This window comes from Plasmopara halstedii, assembly GCF_900000015.1.
Source record: "Plasmopara halstedii genome assembly, contig: Scaffold_1561, whole genome shotgun sequence".
NCBI lineage: Eukaryota > Oomycota > Peronosporomycetes > Peronosporales > Peronosporaceae > Plasmopara > Plasmopara halstedii.
In genome coordinates this window covers 776,227-785,723 of record NW_020188473.1, presented here as the reverse complement: position 1 = coordinate 785,723, position 9,497 = coordinate 776,227, and the positions used below count along the sequence as shown (strand labels likewise).

At 49.3% G+C, this 9,497-nt stretch overlaps 1 protein-coding gene across 1 annotated transcript; it reads right to left on the bottom strand.

Annotated features, from left to right (window-relative positions):
• Nucleotides 1–298: 298 nt before the first annotated feature.
• Nucleotides 299–572, bottom strand: PHALS_01575 (uncharacterized protein; the record flags this gene model as incomplete). Its single annotated transcript, XM_024715992.1, has 2 exons — nucleotides 299–484; nucleotides 561–572. 2 exons carry the CDS (start codon nucleotides 570–572, stop codon nucleotides 299–301), a joined length of 198 nt encoding a protein of 65 aa, XP_024581635.1.
• Nucleotides 573–9,497: the final 8,925 nt, after the last annotated feature.

Genomic DNA, 9,497 nt, shown 5'->3' with positions numbered 1-9,497 from the left:
ATGAAAGAGCACACGTTGCCCGAAGTAGCACCGCCATGTGCTGGTCGCGATACCACCTGATGGGTTGACTAAGTGATGTATTGATCAACAATAAATTTCGAATAATCTTCCATAAGGTTATTAGGACTTTAAAGAGTCGAAACGATAGAGAACGGAAATAGGAGGGTTGGTCACGCATTTGAGAAAATAATACAAAATGGATACAAAACAGCAACATGAGCTGCGAGCTTGTGTCATATAAATAAAACGAGCGGAGCAAATAGCAATTGATTTTCACATTTCATTTGAATGTGCTGTATCAATGGTAGGCCGATGTAGTAGCAGACTTTGCCATACGCTGATACAGCGAGAGGCATGTCGTGGGAGTAGCTTTCACGATTGGACTTGGAAGTGTTATTGGAAGCGTGATAGCACTGATAGCTGCGTCTTTACCCACATGTAAGCACTCAAGACTCTCTTCTGTGCATCCCCACATAAATACATGCTATTTTGGCTTTCTGCACAGTTTTCATAATGTCCGAATGAAATTTTAACAAATATAACGTATCTATCTCACACACATTCACGTCCATCGGCTCAGAGCTATAGCCTAGTTGCAAAAAGGTGTAGAGTGCGAGCCAAACTTTTGCTAATTAGTAATATAATTTATATCTTTGTATTCAGTACAGGCCACCACAACGGCACGACGCAGGAATGGTGCGTGAGAATATGTCTCCCCATTTGACACCCACTGTTTATGTCCGGAAGCCGAATGGCAAGTGGCGTATTTTCCACGCTTACAATAAGCTAAATGCTGCCACAATTCCGGCACAGACGCCGACTCCTAGAAAGGATGTTCTCCAGAACAATATGGCTGGCTGTACAAAGTACAGCGCACTCGACCTGGGCGACTGTTATTACCAATTGCTCATGAGAGCGAGTGATATTCCGCTGACAGTGGTGAGTACTCTGGGAGTGGCTGGTGATGTCCCAAGGGCTGTCCAATGCGCCAGCAACATCTAATCTTCTTGACACGATTGTTTAGCTCCACCGGGAGTATGCACATACATACTTCGACGACATGTTCGTCCGCAGTCGTGCGGCACGGGAGGACAGATGTGGAGAACCACATCGTCTATTTGAGAATGTGCTTGAGTGCATGCGCACGAATTAGCTGTATGCTAATGCCGATAAGTGTATCTTCGGCGCGGAAGAAATCCATTTTTGGGGTGCTCGATTGGGTAGCGTGGCCTTCGAGCGGATCCCGCTAAGGCCAAAGCCTTGTGAACTGGCCGGTTCCAAAGAACCAAAAGGACAAGCGCAAGTAGCTTGGCCTCGCCATTTACTTGCACAACTATAGCGCAAACTACGCGGAATTGGCACGGTTATTTTTGAATCTCCTTAAGAAGGATACGAAGTGGTGTTATGACACCGAGCATCGGGAGGCTTTTGACAGGGTCAAAGTCCCTTCGTCCACGGTTTACTGAAACTGTTGATATCGTGGCCAAGCGAGGCCTTGCGTATTCGCTGAAACTTCCGAGAAGGATGCGCACCCACCCAGTGTTTTATGTGGGCTTGCTTAAGCCGTACCGAGATTCAGCGCAAGTGAACGCGGAAGCGTTGGCGTCGAGGCGGCGCTCAAAGGCGCTCGGCCACCCGGAAGTTGAACCAGCAGCTGGTTCTGAGTACGGAGTGCAGCAATTTCCATTTTCAACGGCGCAAGGTGCTCCACTGTCGCACGGAGTGACGTATTTGCTTGCTCGAAGGCTAGGTGCCGCTCCGACAGAGCACGATAATCCTCAACGCGAGGCAGTCGGTGCACAAGAGAGGAGAATTACTCCATCAAAGTTGTCGGCGCAACTAGTACTACCACTATTACGAGAATTGTCCGTCCGTGAACACACACTTTTGTCGAAGGTTCAGCTTAATTGACATGCCTCACTGTGCATTGCTCGCTTTCAGCAGGACGTAAAAAGGAACGGCGTGATCCATGACACAGATTGTGTGGACCACATTCTTTGTGTGTTCAACACTCACTATACACCTTGTACAGCTTTATATCCCCTTCCGGTTCTGTTGTATCAGAACTTGGGGCACTTGATAGGTCAGGGAGGTTAAAAGCCTACTGGCTATAATTATAAATGTCACTTCACCTTTCCTCTGATGCCAAAGCAAATACAATTTCTTGAACTTTAAATCAAATGAATTAAAATTAGAATAATACTAACTCGACAGTGTCATGGGGTACGAATGCCTCGACGTCAAATGAATTTTGGCAAGAATCGTAACAGGATGATGATTCAGACTGGATATCATACGAATAGTGCTCGAACACAGGCAAAGTCACCGACGAGTAAGATTCAAATTCATGCAATCCACGAATGACAAATGTTGGTACATCAATGGATCAAAAACTATTCCATTAAATTGTATGACAAGTTCCGTGATCGCTTGAAACCAAGGTTGCATCGTTATACGTGAAAAGACGGTCTCCATCGCTATGAAGTTACACTTGATGACGAGCCACGGTTTGTGTTTCCCGACAACAATAGTAGACGAGGCGCATGAAACGCCGATGGCCGGTCACTTTGGCCTTGAGAGAACCCATTAGTCTCTCAGTGCCCAAATTTTGATGGTCCCACATGTACAAGTGGGTGGCACGATACGTGAAGACATGCGATGTCTGTCAGCGCGTGGAGAGCGTTCGGCACACACAAGTGCCACTGCACAGTCATCTGTTTCGGCTTACTATTGAAATTCAGTCGGTCTCGACTAATTTTAAGCTTCCTCAAGAATGCTGACGGCCACAACGGGGTGCTCGTCTTTGTTGACAGACTCAGCAAAATGGTTCGCATCGCTCCGTGTAACGATCACCGTCGACGGTAGATTACTCTTCCCGAACCAGGGCGCTCGTGGTGAGCGTTCATATCATTGAGGGTAAGGATGGAGAAAATTTTCTGCTCTGGGTGAGAGAGGCCGAGATGGCTGTTACGTCCGCCAGGCTCCAGAATGAGCAACAGCGCGTGACGCTAGCTATCTCCAAGCTCGGTGGTCGAACGCGAGAACGGGCACTGACGTGCGGTACTTCGGTTGAAGCGGCGTCTCCCTCCTGGACAGAGCTGAAGCTGCAGCTTTCACGAGTTTTCTTGCCGCCTATCAGGCATACCGCTTGCGATCGCGTTTTCTTGCCGCCCGACAGGGCAAGAATAAATTGGTGGACTTTGATCAAGAGTTGAGTATTCTCATTGCCGGGATGGCGGCCGATACTTTCCCCGAGGCGGTCACAGTGACCGTCTTTATGGGAGTCCTCCGTACTGGCGTGGCTAGATTAGAAGTCCTCCGTGTGCATACGTTCTCTTTTGAAGAAACGGTGAATGTGGCATTGAACGCTGAATTCAAATTAAAGTCGGCACGACTTGGTTGAAATGCACATCCTCAAAGCTCGTCGAGCGAATCTGAGCCAATGGATCTCATCTATGCTGAGAAAGAGGGGAGAGAGCTTCGAGCTGCCTTGCAGCGTTCGAATGCCCGACGGTGTTTTGTCTGCGGAGACACCCGTCATTATCCGAACTGGTTGTTCGCTGCGCAAGACGCGTCAAGGTTTATCAAACTGACGCCCGCTTCTTACAAGTCTGGTTTGTCGCGGGAAACAAGAATAATTCATAGACGCGGGGCGTCCTACTGGGGGAGAACTGGGTTCTGTTGAGCCTCAAAGAGGTAGAGGGCAGCAGTGCCCAGCCCCGAAGAGTTTCGTGCTCTTGAACACGGAACGTGTATGCAAGTCGGGTTTGCTGATCGTAAAACGACCGTGAAGGGCTTTGAGGAAGATCCTTATCGATTCCGAGGCGTCGAAAATAGTTGCACGACGCCTTACGATTGAAGGAAGTCAGCTGTATACTGAGGCGCTGAAAGCGCGGTTGAGTGACACCGTCACTGTTCGCTTAGCGACAAAGACTTGTGTCACGGTGCCGAGGGTCCCTGTGGAGCTCGATGTAAAGTTTCTTGACTTCGATAGCATGAAACGCGCTTACGTTAGACCTCAATTCAACGTATGACCTTATCTCGGTATGTCATGTTGGAGCGTCATGAGCCATAGATCCTTTGGAGGTCGAAGACCTTGGGCTACGCGCACGTCCCATGGTGGAGCTTTAGTGTGTCATGAACCCGCCGCTGCTAGGAAGCAGATACGATCTCGGCGCGGGCACTGGACCGGAAAGATCAATGTGCTGGATATCGGAGTATCCGAGTTGCCCTACACCGAAGGTGCATTGAAAAGGAGTCCCGATCATGGCTCGCGGGGTGAACGTGGAGTGGCACGTAATCCACTGAGCACCGCTCACGTTTCGAAGCAGTTGCTGAATGCCCAGAGTGGCATGGTCGGACAAGGTCCGTGGCATCTTGGTCAAGGCCCATTTGATGCATATGAGGTGGCACATTATCCAACGGACGAAGACTACGAAAATGGCAGCTCTTCGTCTGATGTCGCTCATAAATGGAGCAAGAAGTGGGGGCACCGAACAACGCTATTGCGTGCTCCCACTGAGGCGTGAGACCTGCGGGGAGAGACAACGGCGACGCCGTATATTATCTGCAAGACGCAGGGCGTCGACACTGACGATAGCGCACAGCTATACACCCTCGTCAACAATGACGGGGGTGTACACGGCGACGTCACCCTCGAGGCTATTCCTACGGTGAATGTTCTTCTTGAGCTGGACAAGATGCCCTTAGAAGAGTTTGGCGGTGCCTTAAAGCCAGACGATTAAGCCGAGGTGGTCATTATACAACCGAGCGAGGAGATTAACTCGTTGTTGCTACTGGATGCAGCTGTCCTAATGGAGACCATGTGGGTGCTGAACGCACGAAGTGGATCGTCGATCTTGAAGGACCCTCATATCCGTACTCTTCTTTGATAACGAAATTTCAAGACATTATCTCCAAAGACCCTCTGTCAGTCCTACCCCCGGACCAAGGTATGCGTCATGAGTTCGACCTCGTTTCGGGAACCAAATACTGCGTAACACGCCAATGAACCCTGCGCAAGGAGCAGTGTGTCATAATTGACGCTTTCTTCTGTGCGCTGTGTGAAGTACGATACCGGAATGGTGCGTGAGAGCGAGTTTAAACATTCGGCACCCACGTTTTGTGTCCAGAAGCCGAGCGGCAAGTGGCGCATCGTTCACGCTTACAATAAGCTAAACGCTGCCACCATTCCGGCAAAAAACTGTTACCTTGGAACAATTCCCAAGAGCAATATGGTCGCTGTCCATGTACGGTGCACTCGACTTGGTCGATGGGGATTATTTATTGCTCAATAGAGCGAGTGATATACCGCTGACAGCGGTGAGTACTCTGAGTTGCATGCTCTGGGAGTGGCTGGTGATGTCTTAAGGGCTGTCAAATGTACCAGCAACATTTAATCGTCTTGTGATGCAACTGTTCAGGCCCCACCGGGCGTATGCATAAACATACATCGACAACTTCTTTGTCCACAGTCGTGCGGGGCACGGGAAGACGGATGAAGCAAACCACATCGCTCGTTTAAGAGCGGTGTTTGAGTGCATCGCACGAAATAAGGTAGTACCGTATCCTCGATGAGGCCGACGACATCCCACTCAGTGGTCATCTCGGTCGTGAGAAGATGTACAGCTCGGTGAGTTGCCACTACTGGTGGACCAAGCGACTAGCACATTATGCGCGCGTGTGAGACGTGTCAAAGGGTGAATCCTTCTCCTAATGTGGGGTACCGCTGGCCAGTCTGCCGATAATTCTCGGGTGTTGGTAGTCCATCAGTTTGGACTTTGTGTTTGGCCTGCCGAAGGACTTGGCGGGGAACACGGTGTAATGGTCTTTGTGGACCATTTGAGCAAGATAGCTTATCATGCGGCAGTGCCGGACATCAACAACAGAGTCGATACAGCGACGCTATTTGGGAATTCGTGTCTTTCGAGAACATGGACTCCCGGAGTCAATTGGCTCTGACAGAGAGCCACTCTTCACTGAAAAGCTGGGTACCAAGTTGACTATGTCGACAGCAGACCATCAGCAGACCGATGGCCAAACTGAGGTTGTGAATCGCGTCGTTTAAGACGTCCTTTACAACATCTGTGCTAACACTCCGAGGCGCTGGAGCGCCATGCCGTCATTTGTGGAGTTAGTCTGAACAGTGCAGTGCATGCGTCTACCGGCTATACGCCGTTCTACGCGAGCGGGTTTATTAATCCTTGCATCCCATCCCATGGCTTAGGTTTTGGTGGGAGAGGAATAGCCGAATGGCTAGCTGATGTCAGCCCCTCACTGCCCGGAAAAAAAGTTGAAGACTTTCTGTATACCAGGCTGAGTGTATTATGACACGTTCGCGATGCGATGGCTGAAAGCCAAGACATGCGGACGTAAGAACCAGAAGAAATGTTGAAGATATTGAGGTCGGAGACCTGGCTTTATTAAATGCTAAAATTTTCCTACACATGCAGTTTCTGCTGTCTTTATGACAAAGCTCCATCCGAGGTTTATCGGACCTTTTAAGATCGTGTTTAAGCAAGCCTTGTGTATACGCTAAACCTTCAGAGAAAGATGCGTACCTACCCGGTGTTTTGTGCGGACTTGCTCAGCCGTACCAGGATCCGGCGCAAGTGAACGCGAGAGCGTTGGCGCCGGAGCGGTGCTCGCAGGCGCTCGACCACCCGGAAGCTGAGCCATAAACTGGTTTTGACCTCAGAGTACAACGAAATCAGTTTACAACGGCGCCAGGTGCCCCACCGTCGCACGAAGTGACATATCGCCTGCTCGACAGCTAAGAGCCCTCTGATAGAGCATGATAATCCTCAACGTGAGGCAGTCGTTGCGCAAAATGCTTTAGACTCCGAGGTCTTCCGCACAGCGGTAGGCGACCTCGGAAATATACTCGGCAGAGTGCTGACGACGATGGACTTTGCTTGAAGAGCATTGCGAGTCACCGGATGGCGACCGACCAAGTCGTCATCGTCCGCCGTCGACTTTTCGCTATGAGAATGGTGGCGTCCACTACCACGTGGAACGCCTTGTGGGTCGAAGTCGTCGACAGAGTCTGACCCAACATCTTGTGAAGTGGCCTAGAAACTCAAACTCCGAAAACTCGTGGACGTTTGAGGGTTTACTTCGGCAAGACTGCCATGACGTCGTGGACGCTTATGATCATGAGGCCTCACATCGTAGCGCGCCCCACGCTTCTTGGCAGTAGCTCAAGAAGTCAGAGGGCCAAAAGCTGAGCTCAATCTTTGCCCCTGAGCTGCTGTGGTTGTAGACTCACGCGTGTGAGAAACCACAGAGCTTGCAAGAGCGTGATGAATAATCCATGTGTCACAGGGCGACAATACACAGAGTTTGGCAGACTCAAATCGGAGATGGCGCTCAACGCGCACATCCACTTCTTTGTGGCTTCACTGTAATGTAGACAGCGAGGAAAGTTCCTGGTGCTACTGCACCCATCGCTCGCGGAGCTCCTCATCATTTGCAGCGGTTTCGCCAGGGATAAACACCACATGAATAGTCTGCATTGCGGGTACAGGGGCGCTCTACATGATCTTGAAGTCTAGCGCGATATCAATCCATTGGTATTTGTTGGGTACCAAAAAGCGAGCTCGCAGAGCTTTTCGCTGATCAAGCTCAGATTGTGTAGTGGTCGAAGGCCCAACTACGTAGACGCTTAATGATGGAGTGATCGCGTCTTTCGCTTCAGTAGCGAAACTCGCCGAGTGGAAGCCGTTACCACACGAGGGTGTAAGACCAAACGTGGATACGAGCGCAGGAGAGCCGCCATGTGAGCAGACTCCAATTGCTGCTCCTGTGCCTTGTTGAGGCGAATGGTAATAATACCATTTATCCCGGAAGCCGAGAGGGCGGGGAACGGACGTGACATCCGCAAGGTTTGGGCTGGGCACACGTCGCGCCATTGGCGCACTTCATCTTCCTCGTCATCCCATGCTGGGAAAGGAGGTGCGACTCGTACTCGACTTTCTCCAACTCCTCGACGAGAAAATTTGTCGCCGGGGCGAGCGCGCTGTGTTGCGCTCAGTAACCGAGGGATTGGGATGTGTGTTCCATGAAGTCGTGGACGTACTGTCCGTAGATGCTGCCTGTGCAGAAGAAGACGGGCTTTGCCCGCGGGCACTATTGGAACCCGCATGGCTGGGTGCTTTTGTGTCATAGACACAGATGATAATGCGCGAAGAAGGTCCAGGGGACGTTAATGGTCTTAGACAGGCGACATTTAAATGTAAATTGTGGGTATTTACAATTTTGATTGGGGGAGGTTAACGGGATTACACAAATATGAAAGGGTGGATCACACAAGATAATAATACCGTAATAGGGTGGATTACACAGGACGGTGTAATCACAAAATGGTGTGGCTACAGCGTCACAAGAAGCCACTACAGGGTCAGACTGTCAGTAGTTATGCAATATGTTTTACAATTAGATCAAAAAAACTAGAGATTTAAAATATAGGCTGCTTTAACGGAAATAAAACAGTTTAATACAGTTTGTTAGTTAAACGGAAGACTGTATGTGCATTGGGTTAAGGTTTTGGGTACTCTTGGAGATAGCGGAATGCGATCTGCTACACTCGTACTAGTTCTGGTTTAGAACGTGGGGTCAGTGAGCTTAATTAAGCTTCCTCTAAGCAAAGAGCTACGGCAGCCCCGCAGCCTGATGAGAAAAATTTGACCGATTGCCTCCTATTCTAGTTGCATCAACGAGACAGTGCGGAAAACGTTTGATGATGTTTGTCCTTCAGAGAACGACGACACCTTCACCATAAGCTAAGCCTCTCACTACAATAGGGCATAGCTGTAGCCATGGACCCAGCTATATAGCCGGCTACTTGGATTTTCATGGTCAATCTGTACCAGTCACGCATATATGCTCCTAGAAACCTCGATGTTTTTCATCTTGATCATCTCCACTTTGTCTTCTATACATCATACACACGATGCAACGGGGATACCGTGGACCTTGCACAGATGAAGCTTTTGACTTGAAGAGTTCAATCTGAACAAAATCACTGGAAATTGACTCGAAGGCCGATCATAGGACGCAAAAGCGTATCTTCTCAAATACCGAGTAATAATTCATCTGAATCATAAACACGGTTATCATATTCTTACTCGATCGTCAAATTAACGACCAGTGCATATGAACTTTGATAAATGGTTTGTGTGAGCCTCCAAACCTAGGTACTAACCCCAGGTTCGCTTTAGTCGCGAAGACTCATTAGTCTCTGCTTTCTACGTTGACGACTCTCAGAGGCGATCTGACTGAAGTCAGTTGGATGAATAAGTGTAAAATGCTGGCGCCAGAGACTGGGTAAACTAAGTGATGGACATATCGCAATTTTTGACACTTCCTAAAGGTCAGTATCAAAGTCAATAATAGATTTGGAAAGCCTTCTTCACATTTAAGAAACGGATTTACAGTCTGCAGTCATAATGTTTTTCATGCGGCCATCGAGCCCACCAACGCCAGATCTATTTGTAGGA